The following is a 26,255-nucleotide window of genomic DNA, read 5'->3' on the forward strand; positions in this document are numbered from 1 at the left end:
GTGGGGTCAGGGACAGTGGGTACTTGCGTGCACGGCGAGGATGGTGAATGAGTGGCTGTGAGGATTGCTGATGGAGCGCAGTGGTGGCTGTGCAGGAGGGGTTGTGATCTGTTTGGCGTGGTGGTGGGGACGGGCTGTGGGAGGGTGCGTTGGTGTACTCACCTTGCCAGACCTAGTCAGGTCATTGAAGCGCTTGCGGCACTGCTCCCAAGTCCTTGGGGAGTTGCCCCTGCTGCTCACCTCCGACGCCACCTCTGCCCATGCCTTCCTGGTGGCGGCGGCAGGGAACTTGCGTCCATCCTCCGGGAAGAGCGTGTCCCTCCTCCTCCTCACGCCCTCCAGCATCAGCTGCAGCGCTAGGTCGGAAAAACGGGGCGCAGCCTTTCCCCTTGGCTGAGCCATCGTCAGCAACCTAATGATTGCAGCAGGAGGGGCTTTGGGAGACTGCCCCTTTAAGTGGAGCTCCTACATCGCGTCGACGGTACTGCGCATGCGCAGCCGGCCGGCACGCAGCTGGGGAACGGAGAACCCGGAAGCAGGGCTTAATCGGTTCAATTATCCCGCGATCGCATGGGGGACGCACACGATTAGCCGTCCGCGTTTTCCACGCTCCCGGAGGACCACCCGCTGGGAACCCGCAGGCCTGCTAAATTCGAGCCCTATGTCCTTGAGGGGTCAAGGACAGAATCAATTTGGTTAGAGTTAAGAAACAATAGAGGCGCTAATACAGAACTGGGTGTATTCTATAGGCCACCAACTAGTGAGAAGTACATAGAGGAACAAATTTGCAGGGAATTTACAGAGAGCTGCAAGAGCTATGGGGGACTTCAACTATCCTAATATAGACTGGGATAGTAATAGTGTAAAGGGAAAAGAGGAGGAGGAATTTCTGAAGTGTGTTCAAAAGTGTGATCAGTATGTTTCCGGCTAAAGAGGAAGGAGGCATTGCTGATCTAATTCTGGGGAATGAAGTGGGTCAAGTGTTTGATAAAGTGCCACATGGTAGGCTTGCTATTAAGATTGCAGCCCATGGAATAAAGGGGGTAATAGCAACATGGATACAGAATTGGCTAAATGACAGGAGTAGTGATGAACAGTTGCTTTTCGGACTGGAGTACAGTGGTGATCCCCAGGGGTCGGTACTGGGACCACTGCTTTTCTTGATATATATTAATGACTTGGACTTGGGAGTACAGGGCACAATTTAAAAATTTGCAGATGACACAAAATTTGGAAGGGTAGTGAACAGTAAGGAGGATAGCGATAGACTTCAAGAGGATATAGACAGGCTGATGGCATGGGCAGACACCTGGCAGATGAAGTTTAACGTGGAAAAATGCGAGGTGATGCATTTCGGTAGGAAAAATGAGGAGAGGCAATATAAACTAGAGGGCACAATTCTAAAAAGGGTAAAGGAACAGATGGATCTGGGGGTATATGTGCACAAATTATTGAAGGTGGCAGGACAGTTTGAGAAAGCGGTTAAAAAAGCATACGGGATCCTGGGCTTTATAAATAGAGGTCTAGATTACAAAAGCTAGGACGTCATGATGTACCTTTATAAATCATTGGTTCGGCCACAACTAGAGTATTGTGTCCAGTTCTGAGCACCGCACTTGAGGAAGGATATGAAGGCCTTAGAGAGGGTGCAGATTTACTAGAATGATTCCAGGGATGAGGGACTTAAATTACCTGATAGACTGGAGAAGCTGGGATTGTTCTTCTTGGAACAGAGAAGGTTCAAGGGAGATTTGATAGAGGTATTCAAAATCATGAAGGGCCTAGGCAGAGTAGATATATAGAAACTATTCCCATTGGCGGAAGAGTCAAGAACCAGAGGGCATAGATTTAAAGTGATTTGCAAAAGAACCAAAGGTGACATGAGGAAAAACTTTTTTACACAGTGAGTGGTTAGGATCTGGAATGTACTGCCCGAGGGGGTGGTGGAGGCAGATTCAATCATGGCATTCAAAAGGGAACTGAATAAGTACTTGAAATAAAAAAATGTGCAGGACTACAGGGATAGGGCGGGGCAGTGGGACTAACTGGATTGCTCATGCATAGAGGCATAGCGTTCAAAAGCAAGGAAGTTATGTTGAACCTTTAGAAAACACTGGTTCAGCCACAACTGGAAGTATTGTGTCGAATTCTGGACACAACAATTCAGCAAGCATGTGAAGACTTTAGAGAGGGTGCAGAAAAGATTTACTGGAATGGTTCCAGGGAAGAGGGACTTCAGTTACGTGGATAGACTGGAGAAGCTGGGGTTGTTCTTCTTAGAGCAGAGAAGGTTGAGAGGAGATTTGATAGAGGTAGTCAAAATCTTGGGGGGTGGTGGTGGCAGATTCATTCGTGGCTTTCAAAAAGGAATTGGATAAATACTTGAAGGGAAAAAATTTGCAGGGCTATGGGGAAAGAGTGGAGGAATGGGACTAACTGGATTGCTCTTATAAAGAGCCGGCACAGGCTCGATGGGCCGAATGGCCTCCTTCTGTACTGTAACCATTCTATGACTCTTTGATTCTATTAATAAAGCCATGGGTCCCATATGATTTTTTAACAGCCTTCTCAACTAGTCTCGCCACCTTCAAAGATTTGTGTACGTACACCCCCAGGTGTCTCTGTTCCTGCACCCCCTTTAAAATTGTACTATTTAGTTTATATTGCTTCTCCTCATTCTTCCAACCAAAATGCATCATTTCACACTTCTCTGCATTAAATTTCATCTGCCATGTGTCTGCCTATTTCACCAGCCTATTTATGTCCTCCAGAAGTCTGTTACTATCCTTCACGTTGTTTACTACATTTCCAAGTTTCATGTCATCTGCAAACTTAGAAATGATGCCCTCTTTACCCAAGTCCACATTATTAATATATATCAGAAAGAGCTGTGGTCCTAATACTGACCCTTGGGGAACACCACTGTATACTTCCCTTTAGTCTGAAAAACTACCGTTCATTACTACTCTCTGCTTTCTGTTCGCTAGCCAATTTCATGTCCACCATCCCTTTCATCCCATGGGCTTTTGCTAACAAGTCTATTATGTGATACTTTATCAAACACCTTTTGAATGTCCATATACACAACATCAACCGCGCCACCCTCATCAACCCTTTCCGTTACTTCATCAAAGAACTCAATCAAGTTAGTCAAACATGATTTTCCTTTAACAAATCCATGCTGACTTTCATTTATTAGCTCATACTTTTCCAGGTGCCAATTAATTTTGTCCTGGATTATTGTCCCTAAAGTTTCCCCACCACCAACGTTAAGCTGACTTGCCTGCAATTGTCGGGTTTATTGCTGTCCCCTTTTTTGAACAGGGATGTAACATTTGCAATCCTCCAGTTCACCGGCACCATCCCCATATCTAAGGAGAATTGGAAGATTGTGGCCAGAGCCTCTGCAATTTCCACCCTTACTTCCCTCAGTAAACCTAGGATTCATTCCACTTGGACTGGGTGGCTTTTCTACTTTGAGTGCTGGCAATCTTTTAAGTACCTCGTCTTTATCTATTTTTATCCTATCCAATATCACTACTACCTCTGCTTTACTGCTACAATGGCAGCATCCTCTTTAGTGAAGATGGATGTGGAATATTCATTTAGTACCTCAGCCATACCCTCTGCCTCCACAAGAAGATCTCCTTTATTGTCCCTCATCAGTCCCACTTTTCCTTTGACTACCTTTTTACTATTTATATGTTTATACAAATATGAAAGTGCTTCATGGCTAACTAATTACTTTTTTGAAGTATTAGAAGTCACTTTTTGTAGACATACATGGCAGCTAATTTGTGCATAGCAAGGTCTCACAAACAGCAGAGTTAGATAATCGGTAAATCTATATTTATGGTGGTATCAGAAGAGGGATAAATGTTGGCCTAGACACCGGTGGAATACCCAGTTCTTTTTCAAATAAGTGCCATGGGATCTTTTACTTGCGCCTGAACAAGCAGATGGGGCCACAACACCACTGACAATGCAGCACTCTCAATACCACACTTAAGATCAGCCTACATTATGTGCTCAGGTCCTGAAATAGGCTTTGAACCCACATACTTCTGACTCAGAGACTGTGGTGCCAAGGCTAAGCCAACTATAATTTCAGGACTCCAACACAAGAGAGCATGAGGCACTATACTTATGACAATATTAAATGACTCAATCCCATGTTGTGTGTTTCAGGGAGAAATAGGCAAGGAAATGTACATCATCAAGACAGGACAAGTCCAAGTGCTTGATGGACCTGATGGTAAAACGGTTCTGGTTACCCTGAAAGCTGGATCAGTATTTGGAGAAATTAGGTAATGTTATAGCTGGTTAGGGATTGAATTGATTAATAATAATAAATGAATAAATAAATACATTCTATCAGAAATAATGTGAAAGCTATGCCATCCCAAAATGGTTCATGAAATGTTTTTTAAAAATGTTTTTGAAGATTTTACAGTATCAAAACAAAGAAATTTGAACATATTGGTGCAGAATTTTCAGGGGGTCTTTCGGGGCAAATTTGGGGCAGGGCAGAACTGCCCCTTGGTTGTTTCCTTCGCTGTGGCCAATATTCTGGGTTAGTGGTCTTTACATATTGCTGGTAGGTAACTGTGCCCATCTTGGGTGGGACAGAGGAAATTCCCTGAAGCTGCTTGCCACAGCATAAGCAGATCTGCAGGGCCATGGGAATGGCACTGAAACAATTTTTAAATCCCCACCTTTTTCTGATGGTTTTGGTAATGCAAAAGACAGAGGATATGTATTTTCCATCATTTATATTTTAGGATTTTCCCCACCTCTTTGGCAGAATTTTTAACAGGTGGGAAAAGGGACAGGGAATCAAGGGGCTGGATTTTGCTGTAAAAATAACGGTGAAGCTAACAGCATTCACCGTTCTGTGCAAATTGAACAGCAACTTCCAGCGAGCGCACATGCGCAGTTAAACACGGAAATTGGGAAGTTGCTGTTTAGGCAATTATTCCTGCTGTAAATTTATTTTTAAAAATTCATGGGTTACATCTTGAGGGCAATTTGATAGTAGGTAGGTGCCACTGAATATTTAAAGGATATCTGATCAAATACAATTTTAGAGAAATTGGTAAATGTTCCATTATATCTTATTATCTGCAGCATTTGATAAGAATTGAGATCTATCAATGTACCAGCTGTACAGTCTCTTATCATAATCATTTTTAAACAAGTCTCTCTTCATAAAGCTGAAAAGTAGTTTAGCCCGACAGTACCATGTGGCAATTCAACAAAGGACTTTACAAGATTCTGCGGGGACTCGATAGGGTAGATGCTGAGAGGATGTTACCCCTCATGGGGGAATCTAAAACTAGGGGGCATAGTCTCAGAATAAGAGGTTGCCTGTTTAAGACGGAATTGAGTAGAAATTTCTTCTCCAAGAGGGTTTTGAACCTTTGAGATTTCTTTACCCCAAAAAGCTGTGGAGGCTGAGTCATTGGATACATTCAAGGCTGAGTTAGACAAATTTTTGATCAGCAAGAGTGTCAAAGGATATGGGGAAAAGGCGGGAAAGTGGAGTTGAGGTAAAAATCAGATCAACCATGATCTCATTAAATGGCGGAGCAGACTCGAAGGGCCGAATGGCCTACTCCTGCTCCTATCTCTTGTGGTATTATGACTTCCAGCTGCTGACAGGATTCCAGTGGTACAATGTACGAGCCAAATAGATTTTCAGTTTCAGTAATAGATGCATAGCCAGGCCTAAATATAATTATGCTCTGCTACACAAGCTAGTGAAGATAATCCTCTTCCACAGGATTGATCACTTTTTAAAAATTGTTCAAAGTATAACTCAAAATTGTTTCTCCCCCTCGTGAATGGGGTACAACTCATATGAAATGTGTAGAGTTCTATTTATGCCCATAAGTCAATTTAAGTCTTTAGTTGAATTTTCTTTAACTTTTGGCTTTTAAATTCAGGTGTAGGAAAGAAAATAACAATTTCTGTCATGGGCAGAAAGACTGCACCTGCACCTAAAGTGCTGTAAGCTGCAGGGCTACGGACCGGGTGCTAGAAGGTGGGATTAGAACCGGCGCAGACACGATGGGTCGAATGGCCTCCTTCTGTGCTGTACCTTTTCCATGGTTCTACTAATAGCATACGAATACAAACAATGATGGATAGGAAAAACCCAATGGTCCATCCAGCCTGTCCCACACAACCACGATGCCTTGCGCATCACAATATATGCACTCCCTACCCTACCCAAAAGCCATGTAATCGTAATGATCACGTAAGCAACAATAAATTGCATCTTTAACATAGAAAAATGACTCAAGGTCCTTCACAGAATCGTGGTCAGACAAAAAGAATTGCCATTGAACCAAAAAAAGCAAAATTAGGAGAGGTGACTAAAAGCTTGGCTATAGAGGTGGGTTTTAAGGATGAGAGGGAGGTGGACAGGCACAGAGGTTTAGAGAGGGATTACACACATGCATGCACATGTGAAACAAAACACTAAGCATGTAGAGGCTTCTCTACATCAGATGAAATAGTTTCCTTGTGTCTGCCCTATCAAATCCCTTTATCATTTTAAACACCGATTAGATTACCCTTCAACATTCTAAACTCAAGCGGATACAAGCTAAGTTTATGCAATCTGTCCTCATAATTTAACCCTTTTAAGCCCTAGTATCATTCTGGTAAATCTGTGCTGAACCCCTCCAAGATCAATATATCATTCTCAAAACCGAACTGATGTCATATTATTCAATTTTTGTATACATTATGGAAAACAACTCAAACATATGCTTTGGTCTAAAGAGAATATAGTTATATCATAGTAAATGAGCACAATTTTATATTCAAATGCATTATTAGTGCACATCTTCTCTGGCCTTACTTAGATTAAAGATCTTTGGAATAGTCTATAAGGTACTTCCCTTTACCACAGTCTATTAAGAATGGCACCAGCTCTATTAGATACGAAGCATATCTTGCAGCTCTAGTAACTGATTTGATTTGTGCCACTGCTCCGAAATATTTATGAATGAGTGGGTGTGAAGTCTGAAGTCAGAATTGATGGTGTCTGGCTCCAATCTCAACAAATTTATGAATTTCCATCTGTTAAGTTGCTCACATTGTATGATTGTGACTTTAGTAGATATTTGTAAGATTCAATTACTGTATTCATATTTACTATACCTGCTGTACAGCATTTACAGTGATTGAATTTTGCAAATGAGAAAAGTTTTGACAAAATTATATTTGGTATTATGCTGAAACTTTGAGATTGCTGTAGACCAAATGGAACCAATTTTCACCTGATTTGCTGACCTCAATGGGCATTTGTGACTTCCATCGTTGAGTAGGTGTCGAAGGAGGAGCTTAGGTTACCTGGTATTTCTTTAATCTCAAGCAGAAATCATACAACTCCCGCAGGAATTGGTATATTTTCCACAAATGTGCTTTTCACGTTTGTTGTAGGAGCAAATACGATTCGGCATAGGAGGAGATTGCACTTTCTTCCATTCCCACAGCAGCAGAGGAGAGCTGGAGATCATTTGGCCAAAATTCCTAACTCAAAATGTCAAACCTTTACTTTACGTAGGTTTGATTAAAATGTTTCACTTGTTTATTCTTAGGAAGTGGGCAACACTGGCAAGTCAGTATCCATCCCAAATTGTTAAGAGTCTACCACATAATGTAGGTCTGGATACACATGTAGGCCAGACCAGGTAGAGGTGGTAGATTCCCTTCCCTTCGGGATATTAGTGAACCAATTGAGTTTTTATGACAATCCAGCAGCTTTCATGGTCATTTTCTGGTGCTAGCCCACAATTTACTAGATTGTTTCCTTTTGTGTTCTGCCATGAGGCAGGTTCTGGCTCAAGTCTCACATACTTGAGATTCTCTTGAGCCAGCAGGGAAGAGTAGCTGAGGTATCATAGAATCCTAGACAGTTATGAGCACAGAAGGAGGCCATTCGGCCCATCGTGTCCGTGCCGGCCAAAAAAGAGCTATCCAGCTTAATCCCAGCGCTTGGTCCGTAGCCCTGTAGGTTACGGCACTTCAAGTGCACATCCATGTACTTTTTAAATGAGATGAGGGTTTCTGCCTCTACCACCCTTTCAGGCAGTGAGTTTCAGACCCCCACCACCCTCTGGGTGAAAAAATTTCTCCTCAGTTCCCCTATAATCCTTCTACCAACTACTTTAAATCTATTTCCTCTGGTCACTGACCCCTCTGCTAAAGGAAATAGGTCGTCTCTCTCCATTCTATCTAGACCAGTCATACTTTTATATACCTCAATTAAATCTCCCCTCAGCCTCCTTTGTTCCAAAGAAAACAACCCCAGCTTATACAATCTTTTCTCATAGCTAAAATTCTCCAGCCTTGGCAACATCCTCATGAATCTCCTCTATACTCTCTCTAGTGCAATCACATCTTTTCTGTAATGTGGTGAACTGTACTCGGTTCTCAAGCTGTGGCCTAACCAATGTTTTCTACAGTTCTAGCATAAACTCCCTGATCTTATATTCTATGCCTCGGCTAATAAAGGAAAGTATCCCGTATGCCTTTTTAATCACCTTATCTACCTGTCCTACTACCTTCAGGGATCTGTGGACATGCACTCTAAGGTCTCTTTGTTCCTCTACACCTCTCAGTATCCTCCCATTTATTGGGTACTCCCTTGTCTTGTTTGCCCTCCCCAAATGCATTACCTCACACTTCTCTGGATTGAATTCCATTTGCCACTTTTCTGCCCACCTGACCAGTCCATTGATATCTTCTTGCAGTCTACAGCTTTCCTCCTCACTATCAACGACATGGCCAATTTTTGTATCATCTCCAAACTTCTTAATCATACCCCCTGCATTCAAGTCCAAATCATTAATATATACCACAAAAAGCAAGGGACCTAGTACTGAGCCTTGCGGAACCCCACTGGAAACAGCCTTCCAGTCGCAAAAACACCCGTCGACCATTACCCTTTGCTTCCTGCCACTGAGCCAATTACAGATCCTACTAGCCACTTTCCCTTGGAACCCATGGGCTTTTACTTTTTTGACCAATCTGCCACGTGGGACCTTGTCAAAAGCCTTGCTAAAATCCCTGTACACTACATCAAACGCGTTACCGCATCAAGCCACCTTGTTATCTGCTCAAAAAATTCAATCAAGTTAGTCAGACACAAGCTTCCCTTAACAAATCCATGCTGACTATCCTTGATTAACCCATGCCTTTCTAAATGACGATTTATGCTGCCCCTCAGAACTGATTCCAATAATTTGCCTACCTCCGAGGTTAGACTGACTGGTCCATAATTACTCGATCTATCTCTTTCTCCCTTTTTAAACAATGGTACAACGTTAGCGTCCTCCAATCCTCCGGCACCACGCCTTTAGCAAGGGAGGATCGGAAAATGATGGTCAGAGCCTCCGTTATTTCCTCCCTTGCTTCTCTTAACAGCCTGGGATACATTCCATCCAGGCCTGGCGATTTATCTACTTTCAAAGATGCTAAGCCCCTTACTACTTCCTCTCTCACTATTTTTATCCCATCCAATATTTCACACTCCTTCTCCTCCTTAACTACAATGTCTGCATCGTCCCCCTCCTTTGTGAAGACAGATACAAAGTATTTATTAAGAACCATATTCACATCTTCCACCTCCACACATAGGTTACTTTTTTGGTCTCTAATAGGCCCTACTCTTTCTTTAGTTCTCCTCTTGCTCTTAATGTATTTATAAAACATTTTTGGGTTTTCCTTAATTTTACTTGCCAGTATTTTTTCATGCCCTCTCTTTGCTTTCTTAATTTCCTTTTTAATTTCACCCCTGCACTTTCTATACTCCTCCAGGCTTTCTGCTGTATTGAGCTCTCGGTACCTGACATAAGCTTCCTTTTTTTGCTTTATCTTACCCTGTATGCTCCGTGTCATCCAAGGGGCTCTAGATTTGGCAGTCCCACCCTTTTTCTTTGTGGGAACATGCTTACTCTGCGCCCCTTGAATTTCACCCTTGAATGCCTCCCACTGCTCTGACACTGATTTACCTTCAAGTAGCTGTTTCCAGTTCACTTTTGCTAAATCACTTCTCAGCTTAGTAAAATTGGCCTTTCCCCAATTTAGAACTTTTACCCCTGTTCTATCTTTGTCCTTTTCCATAATTGTGCTAAATCTAACTGAATTATGATCACCACCACCAAAATTCTTTCCCACTGATATTCCTTCCACCTGCCCAGCTTTGTTCCCTAAAACTAAATCCAGAACTGCACCCCCCCCCCACCCCTCTTGTTGAACTTGCTAAGTACTGGCTAAAAAAGTTCTCCTGAATGCAATTTAAGAATTCTGCGCCCTCTATACCTTTTGCACTGATTGTGTCCCAGTTAATATTAGAGTAGTTGAAATTCCCTACTATTACTGCCCTATTGTTTTTGCACTTCTCAGAAATTTGCCGACGTATTTGCTCTTCTATCTCCCTCTGACTGTTTGGGGGTCTATAGTACACTCCCAGAAGTGTGACTGCCCCTTTTTTGTTCTTTACCTCAACCAATATGGCCTCATTTGATGATCCTTCTAACATATCATCCCTCCTCACAGCTGTAATTGTTTCTTTAACCAATATTGCCACCTCCCCTCCTTTTTTATCCCCCTCTCTATCTCGCCTGAAAACCTGTAACCAGGAATGTTGAGCTGCCATTCCTGCCCCTGTTTAAGCCATATTTCATTAATAGCTAAGATATCGTACTTCCACATATCTATCTGTGCCCTTACCTCATCTGCCTTATTCACTATACTCCTTGCATTGAGGTATATACCATTAAGCACTGCCAAATCCTTTGGTGTCTAGTTTCTAACCTTTGTTTCCTCTGCCTTCCAAACTCCCTTACTAATTTTCTGCCTTCCCTTTCCAGCTCTGCTTCTCTCCCTTCTGAATCTATGCTCAGGTTCCCATCCCCCTGCCAGGCCAGTTTAAACCCTCCCGAACCGCACTAGCAAACATCCCCGCGAGGATATTGGTCCCGGCCCTGTTGAGGTGCAACCCATCCGGTTTATACAGGTCCCACCTTCCCCAGAACTGGTCCCAATGCCCCAGGAATCTAAAGCCCTCCCCCCTGCACCATCTCCCCAGCCACGCATTTGTAGGTAGTTTCTCGTTGCCTTCCTCATGATTTATATCTTCGGAGTACCTTCTCCTAGGTGGGCTATAACCAAAGCTAAGAGCCCACCTATCCTTACGATGGGGGTTGGGAGGGAGGCACTCACACCCATGGGACACAAGTACATGCACTAAATGTCAACCCTGTATTAAGAGTTGGTGCTCCGGCCTCCACTCAACAGGCTGTCTGTCCCGAACCCAACCCTTCTCACTCGAAGGCAGGAAGGCTACCATAAAGCCAAAGGCGCACTCCAATTTCCAGATTATTGAATTCAATTTTATAATTACCATGGTGAGATTTAAACTCATGGCCTTCATGTTACTAGTCCAGTACCATAACCACAAGTTTATCATATCCATATCAGGCCTTATTCTGTGCATGATGAGGGTCCTTGGTAAGTAGACCTAGAAAACATTGACCTGCAGTTAGGGAATGTATGATTGGTTATGGTATTTCCTCTCCCCCATCCCCTCCCACCCCACCACTACCAACTCTTTCAACCCCCCCATCCAACCTCCCACCAGTACTATCACCACCAAAGCAATGAAGTTATAACATTTGATTTCAGTTATTCAGCTGCCTACAGTTCACTGTCCCATTCATGATGGGAGTGCAGGGAGGAAGACTTGAACAATATGTCTGTAGGTTACCTCTGACCAGCCATTTTAATAAATAAGAAGCTGGCCAAGAACAAGAAGAACCAACAAGTGGATAGATGTCTGCTTTTATAACATGTGTATAAGTACAAGTTTTTTAAAAATTAGCTTGCCATTCTGTCTTGCTTAACAGTATAAAGGAATTTTGCCACCAACTCAATTCATGGCTCAGTGAGAGGCAGCCTATTTCAAATACTTTGCTGTAAAGCCACCATGTTGAACTTCACAACAAGATAAACGATCATAAAGATAAATTTGTAAAAGCAGATGTCTTTGCATCGTTACCTGCATCATTGCTCCCTAACCATGTATAAAGACACTTTACCATGGTAACACTACCCCTTTAATAAACATAGACACAAATATGACAAAAAAACAAAAGTTTGCAGCATTCAAAAGTCCTTTTTCAAAACCAACTAAATGAAACAAATTAGAAAATCCTGTTTTGTTTTCAAGAGTTCAATTTGGCAAATGATTTTAATTTCTACCCTAAGCTGTTCTGGCAAACATAAAGCCACTTTTATGATTAAATCTTCATTGGTTTCAATCAATACAGTTTAAACACGTGATCATATATGAACTTACACCTCAGTCATTAGTGAAAGACAGTCCGCTATTACAAAGAGATACTTAATGCAGGGATAGTCTGCAGGGATAGTCATTACTCAACAGGGTTTCTGGAAAATCATTAAAGAACATCAAGTGACAAGATTGAGAGTTATGTTATATACTGCATGTAAAGACCTGTAAATAATATGAATATTTATTTAGATTTACATTTTTAATCATAATGTTATGGCTAATTTTCTTACCAAAATGTTAGAATAGTTGACGACTGTTTAGTGCTAGAGTAGGTGAAATCTCACATTATTCCATTTTGCTTTAATTTATGCATTCAGTGGGTTAATTTCAATGAATGGGAAATGGTTGGCATCAAGCCTGTAACTTTTCAATATGCGCTGGGGGGCAGGCTCACCACTGGCGCATACTTGGAAAATTTAGGCCATATTTTCCATTAAAATCAGTAAACCTCCTGCAAGTTAATTATCTCATGGAGTGCATTTTGCTATCAAGTAAATGTTAAGAAGCTTTTATGCCTGCTGTTTGAAATTTTTGCACAGTCCAAAATGTTCGCGTTGAAGTTTTTTTTGTAAAGGGTAAGGCAATTCTTACTCACCAAGTTATTCACTAAAAACAAGCGGCCTTGAAATTATACAATGGGATACTAGCATGTGAATGTTTTATAATTTCATTTTTTCTCTACCATTTTTGATGAATTAGCACCTCTAAAATAGAAAAGTAGTTCAGATAGACGTGTTAAAGGTTCATATGCTGTATCCCATGGTGTAAATTTAGAACCAGTGATTTTTTTTAGCAATTTTGAGGACTTGCCATTATGCCCTGTCCAATTTGGAAAGTGCTTAATTGTATGAGACCTAGTTGATTACAATGGATGCAGGGATTTGCAGTTGTTCCCTTTTCTTAGTTTCAGGTTCATCAGCAAATCTCTCTCTCTCTCCCCTGCAGTGTTTCAGTTCATAATTTGCTACATGCATTGTGCACCTGTAGGGAATTCCCTTTCCTCCAAAATGGTGTGATGGTGGAACGCAACTCAAAATGGCAGGAAGTATCAAATTCATCAAACACAAAGATCCAAGGCATATTTTCTGATACACTCATTCACACCTTTCCTCACTCACTCTCCCCCAAAAACTGTCTGCCTCTGACTTTCTTTTTCCCACAATGTCTTCTTCCCACACTTTTTCATGCGTGCTCCATCTCTACTTTATAGTCCCTCTCTGATGCTATCATTCTCAATCATTCACACTCATTCTTAGTTACTCACATTTTCATACGCTTCAAATAATTCATACCAATGAATAATCCCAGGACCTCAATAATTGAATTAAATCTTTACGAATGCTGTGATAAAACTGCTACAGGACACAACACCCCTACAACTTGATTGCATTTCCATAACAGCACTCGGTAGAAGGACAGAGCTAATAAGACAAATCTCACCCAAAAGAGGTTATAAATTGTTGTCTTGCAGCGATAGTAAAGCTGATGTTGAGAAAATGCATAAAGTGCAATGAGCCAAGGCAATGCATAAATCAGCTCATTAAAGAAGCAAAGCATGAAAGAACTACTACAGATTGGCCTGCACTTATATTATACACCTAAAGATCAGAAAAAGTTTTAAAACACCAAGGGGAAGACATCTTACTCTGAATTAAAATTGTTTTGGATCCTAATCAGACAAGAGTAAAATAAAAATTAGGTCACAGCTTAAACAGCAATAATAAGATGGTACATTTTGTCCTATCATGCCAAACTGTGGTAGTGTAGAACATGGGACCACTGCTATGATTAGCTTCTGGGCAGGGCAGGAAAATCAGGTGGTGAGTTAAACCAGAGAACCCTTATCACCTCCACAGGAGCCTAAGAATCAGTCATCTGCTTGTCCTTAGTGTCAAGGAACTGTAGATTTGATGAGGAAACTGAGATAATAAATTTAACATTAACAAATGGAGTGAGGAAGTTAGGCATCTCCTTGAGACTAAGAAATGTCAACAAACAAAAGAAAAAGCTAAAAAACTTACATTTGTGTAGTGCCTTATCACATCTTTCAGAAATATCTGAAACCACATGCCATACAGGTGCAGATAAAGCAGGACCACTGTTCTTCGGGCTGCACACACCTGCGGTACACCCTACTGCCCTTGCACTATAGTACCTATAATAAATATTTGCTCAATAGATAATGTGCTGGGTGCGCCAAGGGGTCAGCAGATGAATTATCAGGCTGCTGATCTCCCTTAAAGGTGAGGGGGGAATGGTAAAGGTAGACAGGGTTGAGTGAACGACCCCATTTAGTGAGGTCCTACAGAGAAGGGGGCCTCTTTTTAGCGATAAGGGCTATCATGCAAGAAAGAGCAGCACCAGAGCGGCAAGGATGGTGGTGAAAGAGCGAATGAATACTGTCATGCCTGTGGCCTGAATCTGGGAGCAAGTAAAGAAATGTGTTGGGCTAAACGAGGTGTCAAGGTAAGTATGCTGACATATGGCTTCTAAAAAGTAGGCTTGTAATGCATCTTTAACTGCAGTTTCCTCTAAAGCTGGTGTGCCTTCATAGAGGGAGAATGCACTGCACTTTTCCATCTGCTCACTTTTCCAAATAAACAGCAATGTTCATGTTATTGTTGTAAACAATTTTACAACACCAAGTTATAGTCCAACAAATTTATTTTAAATTCCACAAGCTTTCGGAGGCTTCCTCCTTCGTCAGGTGAACGGTGTGGAAATGAAATTTTCGAATCCTTCGCATTTTAAAATCACAGAACAATGCCTGGTGATTACTGCCCGTTGCCAAGGCAATCACAGTGAGCAGAAAGAAAGGTGTCACCTAAAAAGGCCACCGAATATACAAACCCCCAAAAAAAAGGAGAGAGAGAGAAGGAAGACAGTCAATGACCCGTTATATTAAAAACAGATAACATTTGTTCGCTGGTGGGGTTACGTGTAGTGTGACATGAACCCAAGATTCCGGTTGAGGCCGTCCTCATGGGTGCGGAACTTGGCTATCAATTTCTGCTCAACGATTTTGCGTTGTCGTGTGTCTCGAAGGCCGCCTTGGAGTATGCTTACCCGAAGGTCGGTGGCTGAATGTCCATGACTGCTGAAGTGTTCCCCGACAGGGAGAGAACCCTCCTGTTTGGCGATTGTTGCGCGGTGTCCGTTCATCTGTTGTCGCAGCGTCTGCATGGTCTCACCAATGTACCATGCTCTGGGGCATCCTTTCCTGCAACGTATGAGGTAGACAACGTTGGCCGAGTCACAGGAGTATGAACGTGCACCTGGTGGGTGGTGTCCTCTCGTGTGATGGTGGTATCTGTGTCGATGATCTGGCATGTCTTGCAGAGGTTACCGTGGCAGGGTTGTGTGGTGTCGTGGACGCTGTTCTCCTGAAGGCTGGGTAATTTGCTGCGAACGATGGTTTGTTTGAGGTTGGGTGGCTGTTTAAAGGCAAGTAGTGGAGGTGTGGGGATGGCCATAGCGAGGTGTTCGTCATCATTGATGACATGTTGAAGGCTGCGGAGAACATGGCGTAGTTTCTCCGCTCCGGGGAAGTACTGGACGACGAAGGGTACTCTGTTGGTTGCGTCCCGTGTTAGTCTTCTGAGGAGGTCTACGCGATTTTTCGCTGTGGCCCGTCGGAACTGTCGATCGATGAGTCGAGCATCATATCCCGTTCTTACTAGGGCGTCTTTCAGCGTCTGTAGGTGTCCATCGCATTCCTCCTCGTCTGAGCAGACCCTGTGTATTCGCAGAGCCTGTCCATAGGGGATGGCCTCTTTGACGTGGTTAGGGTGGAAGCTGGAAAAGTGGAGCATCGTGAGGTTGTCCGTGGGCTTGCGGTAGAGTGAGGTGCTGAGGTGCCCGTCTTTGATGGAGATTCGTATGTCCAAGAAAGAAACTGATTCTGAGGAGTAGTCCATGGTGAGCTTGATGGTGGGATGGAACTTGTTGATGTTATCGTGTAGTCTCTTTAGTGATTCCTCACCGTGGGTCCATAGAAAGAAAATGTCGTCGATGTATCTGGTGTATAGTGTTGGTTGGAGGTCCTGTGCAGTGAAGAAGTCCTGCTCGAACTTGTGCATGAAAATGTTGGCGTATTGGGGTGCGAATCCAGGATGAAGCGGATGAGTTGTAGAATGGCGTCTGGAGATTAGCTGTTGTTGGTGTTGAGTATTGATGCTGTCGCAGCGATGCCGTCATCGTGAGGGATACTGGTGTAGAGTGCCGAGACGTCCATCGTGGTGAGAAGTGTTCCTGGTTCAACAGGTCCGTGGGTACTGAGTTTTTGTAGAAAGTCTACACACCCGGACGTCCTATCGTATCAGGCAACGGAACCCTGTGTGAGAACCTCTCTGGATACATCGAGGGCATCCTGAAACCCATCGTGCAGGGAACCCCCAGCTTCTGTCGCGACACTACAGACTTTCTACAAAAACTCAGTACCCACGGACCTGTTGAACCAGGAACACTTCTCACCACGATGGACGTCTCGGCACTCTACACCAGTATCCCCCACGATGACGGCATCGCTGCGACAGCATCAATACTCAACACCAACAACAGCCAATCTCCAGACGCCATCCTACAACTCATCCGCTTCATCCTGGATCACAATGTCTTCACCTTCAATAACCAGTTCTTTACCCAAACACACGGAACAGCCATGGGGACCAAATTCGCACCCCAATACACCAACATTTTCATGCACAAGTTCGAGCAGGACTTCTTCACTGCACAGGACCTCCAACCAACACTATACACCAGATACATCGATGACATTTTCTTTCTATGGACCCACGGTGAGGAATCACTAAAGAGACTACACGATAACATCAACAAGTTCCATCCCACCATCAAGCTCACCATGGACTACTCCTCAGAATCAGTTTCTTTCTTGGACACACGAGTCTCCATCAAAGACGGGCACCTCAGCACCTCACTCTACCGCAAGCCCACAGACAACCTCACGATGCTCCACTTTTCCAGCTTCCACCCTAACCACGTCAAAGAGGCCATCCCCTATGGACAGGCTCTGCGAATACACAGGGTCTGCTCAGACGAGGAGGAATGCGATGGACACCTACAGACGCTGAAAGACGCCCTAGTAAGAACGGGATATGATGCTCGACTCATCGATCGACAGTTCCGACGGGCCACAGCGAAAAATCGCGTAGACCTCCTCAGAAGACTAACACGGGACGCAACCAACAGAGTACCCTTCGTCGTCCAGTACTTCCCCGGAGCGGAGAAACTACGCCATGTTCTCCGCAGCCTTCAACATGTCATCAATGATGACGAACACCTCGCTATGGCCATCCCCACACCTCCACTACTCGCCTTTAAACAGCCACCCAACCTCAAACAAACCATCGTTTGCAGCAAATTACCCAGCTTTCAGGAGAACAGCGTCCACGACACCACACAACCCTGCCACTGTAACCTCTGCAAGACATGCCAGATCATCGACACAGATACCACCATCACACGAGAGGACACCACCCACCAGGTGCACGGTTCATACTCCTGTGACTCGGCCAACGTTGTCTACCTCATACGTTGCAGGAAAGGATGCCCCGGAGCATGGTACATTGGCGAGACCATGCAGACGCTGCGACAACGGATGAACGGACACCGCGCAACAATCGCCAAACAGGAGGGTTCTCTCCCTGTCGGGGAACACTTCAGCAGTCATGGACATTCAGCCACCGACCTTCGGGTAAGCATACTCCAAGGCGGCCTTCGAGACACACGACAACGCAAAATCGTTGAGCAGAAATTGATAGCCAAGTTCCGCACCCATGAGGACGGCCTCAACCGGGATCTTGGGTTCATGTCACACTGCACGTAACCCCACCAGCGAACAAATGTTATCTGTTTTTAATATAACGGGTCATTGACTGTCTTCCTTCTCTCTCTCTCTCTCTCTCCTTTTTTTTGGGGGTTTGTATATTCGGTGGCCTTTTTAGGTGACACCTTTCTGTCTGTTCACTGTGATTGCCTTGGCAAGGGGCAGTAATCACCAGGCATTGTTCTGTGATTTTAAAATGCGAAGGATTCGAAAATTTCATTTCCACACCGTTCACCTGACGAAGGAGGAAGCCTCCGAAAGCTTGTGGAATTTAAAATAAATTTGTTGGACTATAACTTGGTGTTGTAAAATTGTTTACAATTGTCAACCCCAGTCCATCACCGGCATCTCCACATCATGTTATTGTTGGCACAATATAATGTTGCCATATTAAAAGTGTTGACTGTAGGGGCCATTAAATGTGGCAAGTAACAAGGATCAACAAGATGCATATTTATACACTCCCAGAGGTGGCTGGTGACCTGGGCAGCATACATCATCTTTCACTAACCTCATACCCTATTATATATGCTTACAAGGAGAAGGCTACACGCAAGAAAGAGCTCAGTGCCCTTCACCTAAATACCCCATCTATACCCATGGTTAAGTATTTGATCTCACCATTTCTCATGACCCGTCTGCCCCCTCCTATTTCTCATCTACATGCTGCTCCTCGGCAACATCATCTGAAAACACGTCAGCTTCCACATGTACGCTGATGACACCCAGCTCTACCTCGCCGCCACCTCTCTCGACCCCTCCACTGTCTCTCATTTGTCAGACTGCTTGTCCAACATCCAGTCCTGGATGAGAAGAAATTTCCTCCAACTAAATATTGGAAACCATTGTCTTCGGTCCCCTCCACAAACTCCGTTCCCTAGCCACTGACTCCACCTCTCTCCCTGGCCTCTGTCTGAGGCTGAACCAGACCTTTCACAATTTTGGTGTTCGATTTGACCCTGAGATAAGCCTATGACCACATATCTGCTCCATCACCAAGACCGTCTACTTCCACCTCCATAACATTGCCCATCTCAGCCCCTGCCTCAGCTCATCTGCTGCTGAAACCCTCATCCGTGCCTTTGTTACCTCTAGACTTGACTATTTCAATGCTCTCCTGGCTGGCCTCCCATCTTCCTCCCTCCATAAACTTGAGCTCATCCAAATCTCTGCTGCCCATATCCTAATTTGCACCAAGTCCCGTTCACCCATCACCCCTGTGCTCGCTGACCTACATTGGCTCCCAGTCCAGCAACACATCAATTTTAAAATTCTCTTCCTTGTTTTCAAATCCCTCCATGGCCTTGCCCCTCCCTTTTTCTGTAACCTCCTCCAGTCCTACAACCTTCCGAGATATCTGTGCTCCTCCAATTCTGGCCTCTTGCGCATCCCCGATTTTTATCGCTCCACCATTGGCAGCCGTGCCTTCAGCTGCCTAAGCCCTAAGTTCTGGAATTCCCTCCCTAAACCTCTCCGCCTCTCTACCTCTCTCTCCTCCTTTAAGATGCTCCTTAAAACCTACCTCTTTGACCAAACTTTTGGTGACCTGTCCTAATATCTCCTTATGTGGCATGGTGTCAAATTTTGTTTGATAACGCTCCTGTGAAGCGCCTTGGGACGTTTTACTATGTTAAAGGCGCTATATAAATGCAAATTGTTGTTGTTGTTGTTGCATTGACCAGTTATTACTTAAATCCGTAGTGTCAACCTCACCTGATCAGACTAGTCATTTCTTGTACCCGTGCCCCATTACAAATAGGTTATTTTAGTCTCTGTCTCTATTCAGTACTGGTGGCCTTGCACATTAGTGCCTGCTCATCGATTCACCGGTATTGATTTTTCATGTAAATTGGTTATTTATCCGTAAACTAATGTATATTCTAGTGGAAGATCTGCTCAAGTCATTGACACAATTGTTTGCTACCCTCTATTACAAAACACTGGCTATAGGTTATTTGATGTGCTTAGATCCCTGACTACATCCATTCTGCTGCTTCAGTCCATTACATTTGATTTGCCTGATGAAATAAACAACTCTTTTTCCTATTACAAATGTATAAGTGGTGAATGAAGCACAAAGTTGGAACTGACCAGATTCTCTTATTATTGCAGTCTTCTGGCTGGGGGTGGAGGGAATCGACGCACTGCCAATGTGATTGCCACAGGATTCACAAACTTATTTATTTTGGACAAGACGACTCTGAATGAAATTTTGGTGTATTATCCAGATTCCCAGAAGATCCTTAAAAAGAAGGCCAAGTAAGCAAAAAATATTTAAAATAAAATAGGATCAAATGTTTTTATGCAGAATTAAACTACTGGAAAAACAAACTTATACATCTAAATCTAGGGACCACACAGTTCCTATGTTTGCTATGATATATGTAAAAGAGGCCCCTTTACTGGTATCACAGCTCACCTTTCCACTTTCCTCTTCCATTACCAAGTTTAGATGAAACGCTGGATACACAATTATGAGTCAAACACAGAAGAAATCAGCCATTTCATTTAGTTTACAACCAAGTCACAAGCCATGTTGTGGACCACACAGATACACAAGCTACATGTAGCCTAGTGCCACATACACTTTCACATGTCTCATCTGGCTACACTGCCATCCTCACATTTCTATCTTGGTTAATGCCATTAATATTGTTATACATATGGTTTAACCTCATATTTATTCACATGGTGAAGCATGGCGCAAGGTGGAGAAAATAGCCCCTTGTTTCATGGCACATGAAGTAAGGTATCCATCTTTGTGACCACTGCTATCTGTCCCAACACAGTCACGGCATCTCATCGTAAGGTTCTCTTCCCATATTTCTTGTGTGCAGCAGGTATCCATCTTTGGTGACTTTCTATTCATCATTTATGTGTCATCTCCCCACATCACCTGCATTTGGTTCCATATGATGTATTCCATATGATGTACCTATTTGCCCTCACCGCTGACCTCAAGATTGTTGTAGTATTATCCAATTGGCACTCCAACATCAGGCTGTCGATGAGTTGAAATTCCTTCTGTTCAATGCCAGCAAAACCCAAGTCAAGCTTTTCCATTCCTGCCAGCACTTGCATGTCCAACAACTTCCCTAGTTTAACTAATTAGACTGAATCCACTGGTGCACAACTTCTATGTTCTTTTTGACCCTGAGCTTCACTTTCACCTTCTTCCTCCTCCAATATATTTCCTACTAACACCTCAATATCTCTCTCACTGCTGTTGAAATTATAATGTACATCTTCATCATTATATATTTTTAGTCCAACAAGGAAAGAGGCTGTGCTGGACCTAGTTCTCGGGAATGAAGTGCAGTAAATAGGTTATGTAAGAGTAGGGGAACATTTAGGAAATAGCAACTACAACATAATTAGGATCAATTTAAAAACTGAAAAGGAGAAGGGAAAGATAAAGGTATTTGGCTGAATAAAGCCATTTTCTATGTGATAAAAAGGGAAGTAGCCCAGATAAACTGGAAAGATAAAGTGGCAAATAAGACAATGTACAAACAATGGGAAATGTTCAAATAGGCTATCTTTAGGGTATAAACAAGACAGAGTCCTTAGATGAGGAGAGAAGTTAAAATGGGACTTTAAAAAACAGCTACATGACAAATCTGGAGCTAATAATACACTGTATAGAAAATATAGAATGTAAACAAAGAACGAGCTGCCAGAGGCAGTAGTAGAGGCGGGTACAATTTTGTCTTTTAAAAAGCATTTGGACAGTTACATGGGTAAGATGAGTATCGAGGGATATGGGCCAAGTGCAGGCAATTGGGACTAGCTTAGTGGTATAAACTGGGCGACATGGACATGTTGGGCCGAAGGGCCTGTTTCCATGTTGTAACTTCTATGATTCTATGATTCTATAAGGAGACCTAAAAGGCTAAATTAACATTAAGAGAAATAGTAAAGGATTTTATAAACACGTAAAAGAATAGTTAAAAAACGATAGGTCTGATTAGAGACGGTATTCTTCTTAAGGAGGTTGAATGGTGGAGATACTGGGCGCTGGATTTTCTTCCACTATATAGCTATTGGGTGGTATAGTGGTGGAAGAGCAGGAAGATGGGCAGGGAGGCCTACCACCAGATTCTTGTCCCTGAAAGTGACGATAGGAAAACTCCCTGTCCCCCACCATCAGGGTCCTTGGCCATCCATCCCTTGACCATCCCGCCAGATTTAAATAACGATTGGGTGGGGGGGTTCGAGAAACCAACTGATTTCACTGCCTTCTCGTCTCAGCCCCACCGACCCCAGGTAAGACCCCAGGGATGACAATGCTGGGGCAGCAATGGGAAAAGCACTGATGGAGGGAGAGGGCCTGGTAATGGCCACTTTTCTTTCTTTTCTGCCAATGTAACATCTTTGTTCAAAAAGGGAGAAAGGTATAAACCAGGTAACTTATCAGCCTAATACCAGCAGTGAGTAAGTTTCCAGAGGCCGTAATGCAAGATAAAATTAGTACTCACCCAGAAAGGCACAGATTAATTAATAGCAGCCACCAAGGATTTGCAATAGGCAAATCATGTCTGACAAGTTGAATAGAGACCTTTGAGGAAATAATGGAGTGTATTGATAAAGGAAATGCAGTGTTGGGATGTTTGCTCCTCTCTCTATATATATATATATATATATATTTATGTATATAGATAGATAGATATTTTGACATTGTGCCCCTTATTCCCAGGTCCATATCATTTTTAGATATATATATTGGGAATAAGGGGCACAATGTCAAAATTTCCAAACATAAAAGTAGGGAACATGGTTAACTGTGTCAAAAACAGGTTAACAATTTGGACGGAGAGATGTCAGAAGAAATTTAATGCAAAGAAATGTGAGGTGATAAATTCTAGTTCGAAGAATAAGGAGAAGACATGTACACTAAATGGCAAAACTTTAAAAGGAGTAGAGAAGCAGACACATTTAGTGGTTCACATAAACAAATCTTTTAAGTGTGAGGACAAGTTGATAAAGCTGTAAAATAAGCATATGAGATCTTAGGTTTTATAAATAAGGGTATATACAAAAGCAAAGAGGTAGTTCTAAACTTATACAAATCATTGGTTAGGCTGCTGTTTGAGTAATACATCCAGTTTTGGATTGTTTCACTTTAGGAAGGATGCCAAGGCCATGGAGAGTGCAAAAGAGATTTACGAAAATGAGTGAACACTAGAGAACTGAAACTATTTTCATTAGAACAAAGAAGGTTAAGAAGAGATTTGATAGAGGTGCTCAAAATTACAAGCGGTTTTTATAAAGTAAATAGGGAAAAAGCATTTCCACTCTCTACCCAAGAATGCTAAAGGCAATGGTAAAAACCATTCTACCGTTTCCCCAGCTGGGATCACGTAACTCAGCACAGATCAGCAGTGGAACCCAGGATTTGGTCACTGGACAATGCATTTTTATATACTGAGCTGCCAGGGAAGCTCCCTCTCTTTTTTAAGGAATACACATAAATCTAACCCATAATCCAACATTCTATAACAAAAAAATCCTCTAATCTGTTGTCTTGATTGAGGCATATTAATTTATATTTTTATCTTCTGTGTCTACGATTTTTTTCTAAATTAAGTTATCTAGGATTAGCTTTGCCTTTCATTATTTTAAAGACATAAATCAAGTCTCTATGATGAAAACAAGACAGTTCTGCGAGTCTCTCTTCATAATTTAAGAGCCTAAATCACAAAATCACCTTTGTAAGTCTTCTCTGAGCCGACTCCAATGTTCTTTTGAAATTAGAGTGCCCAAAATTACACACAATGGGTGCTACATTGGGCCGTGTAACGGCCGTTGTTTCAGCGCTACGCAGCCTCTCGAACATCCAAGATGGCGTCCTGGTTGCGCACGCACATTTCCAGCGTGACATGCGCTGCACGCCATCTTGGTATAGGTGTTAGCAACGCTGATTTAAAGTGATAGACACCATTTCGGACCTTAACGCTCAACTCAACGCACTGTCTTAACCACGCACACCTGAACGTGTCTTAGAGTGCCAGGAGGACCCCCACCAGTGCTATTTAAAGGGACCATGGAGGATTTACAGGTTAGTTGCTGGATTATTGCTTCTGGCTGCTGGTAGAAGAGGAAGTGTTTTTTGAAGCTCCCTATACTTACTGGGAGTTACTAGAGTACATTTGAGAGTGGTTTGGCAGGTACTGCCTTACGGTTCAGAAAGTTACAACTGTGGTTGAACAACATTCCTGACAACCATGGGTGGTCTGCTAGGGCTCCCACTGGGCATTGAGCACAACTGGGAGCATGACGAGAGGTCACGCACAGCAGGTTAAATTGCGAGGAGAGGGAGGATGAGGAGGCGCAGGGCACTGAACAAGAGGCCGTATCCAAGAGGGTCTTCCGGGACCAATTCTCTTATCTCAACATGACCGAGGGGGATTGCATCCAATGACTGAGGTTCACCAAGGAAGCCGTGACCGAGATCTGTCAAATGGTACGGCCACAACTGCAGCCTCAGAGCAGGGCAAGGACAGCATTGCCTGTGGCTGTGAAGGTAACCGTGGCGCTGAATTTCTACGGCTCAGGTTCATTTCAGGCCTCTGCTGGCGACATGTGCAACATCTCACAATATGCAGCGCAGTGCTGCATAAGGAAGGTCACAGAAGCACTGTACCAGATGAGGAACAGGTTCATCACCTTCCCTCTTGACAGAGACAAGCAGAAGGAGCGAGCACGGGGGTTCGCTCACATTGCTGGCTTCCTCACGTGCTGGGTGCCATTGACTGCACGCACATTGCCCTGCGTGCCCCGCATATCAACTCAGCCGTCTTGGTCAACTCAAAGGGCTTCCACTCCCTGAACGTGCAGCTGGTGTGCGACCACACGCATCAAATCATGGAGGTCGATGCCCGCTACCCTGGGAACAGTCATGACGCCTTCATCACGTGGCAGTCCAACATGCCAGCTATGTTTCACCTGGCTTGGCAAATCAAAGGCTGGCTATTGGGCGACAAGGGCTATCCCCTCACGTCATGGCTTATGACACCAGTCAGATACCACGCACACGCCTACAATGAGGGGCAATTTTTTCACTCAAAGGGTGGTGAGTGTCTGGAACGAGCTGCCAGAGGCAGTAATAGAGGCGGGTACAATTTTGTCTTTTAAAAAGCATTTGGACAGTTACATGGGTAAGATGGGTATAGAGGGATATGGGCCAAGTGCAGGCAATTGGGACTAGCTTAGTGGTATAAACTGGGCGACATGGACATGTTGGGCCGAAGGGCCTGTTTCCATGTTGTAAACTTCTATGATTCTAATGAGAGCCATGCTGCCACATGCAACATCGTGGAGCACACATAGGCCTCCTCAAACAATGCTTCTGTGCCTGGACCGGTCTGGAGGAGCCCCGCAGTACTCCCCTGAGCGGGTGGGCAGATTTGTGATGGTATGCTGCACGCTGCACAACCTCGCCATCGTGAGGGACCAGCCTTTGCCACCAATGATCAGAGGAGACCCTGAGCTGGAGGTGGAGAAGGAGGAGGAAGAGGCTGAGGAGGAGGGGGAGGAAGAAGCTGAGGAGGAGGAGGAGGGGGTGGAGCCAGTGGAGGAAGTGCAACAGGAATCACACGCCTTGTCTGCAAGGGCTCTGCGTGCTCGCCTGATTCGTGCCCGCTATCAATAATGTCAACTACATCCCCAACTCACCAACAGTCCTACACTCCCCACCTTTCCGCTCCCACAAGACAATCAAATCACCCTTCATCAGATTGCACATTGGTTTCCCCCTCAGCTCATCGCACAGATAAAAATCACCAAATGCAAATTCAAAGTCACATTTATCAATGAATAAATGAAATTATGCAAACAGCTCAGAACTATTCTCCCTAGTGCATTTCCTTAGTGCCTGTTGTTCGTGTGCCTTTACCTATCCTAGTGCTCCAACGAGGTGCTCCCCCATTGGCTGGAGCATGTGTGGTGGGGGGCTGCTGGCCTTCAATGGAGGAGCGTGCAGATAGCCTTGGAGGATGACCTCGAGCAGCTCTGGGCCGGGAGGGCCCGGCTTCACACTGC

General features: G+C 43.7%; 1 protein-coding gene across 1 annotated transcript in view; it reads left to right on the forward strand.

The window, feature by feature from the left end:
• The window catches only part of LOC137308149 (cyclic nucleotide-gated channel beta-3-like), a 194,398-nt gene that overhangs the window by 130,951 nt on the left and 37,192 nt on the right, over nt 1-26,255 (forward strand). Inside the window, 2 exon segments of the mRNA XM_067977037.1 lie at nt 4,189-4,307; nt 20,328-20,474. Coding sequence (XP_067833138.1) covers nt 4,189-4,307; nt 20,328-20,474 — 266 coding nt within the window.

This window comes from Heptranchias perlo, chromosome 3 (genome assembly GCF_035084215.1).
Source record: "Heptranchias perlo isolate sHepPer1 chromosome 3, sHepPer1.hap1, whole genome shotgun sequence".
NCBI lineage: Eukaryota > Metazoa > Chordata > Chondrichthyes > Hexanchiformes > Hexanchidae > Heptranchias > Heptranchias perlo.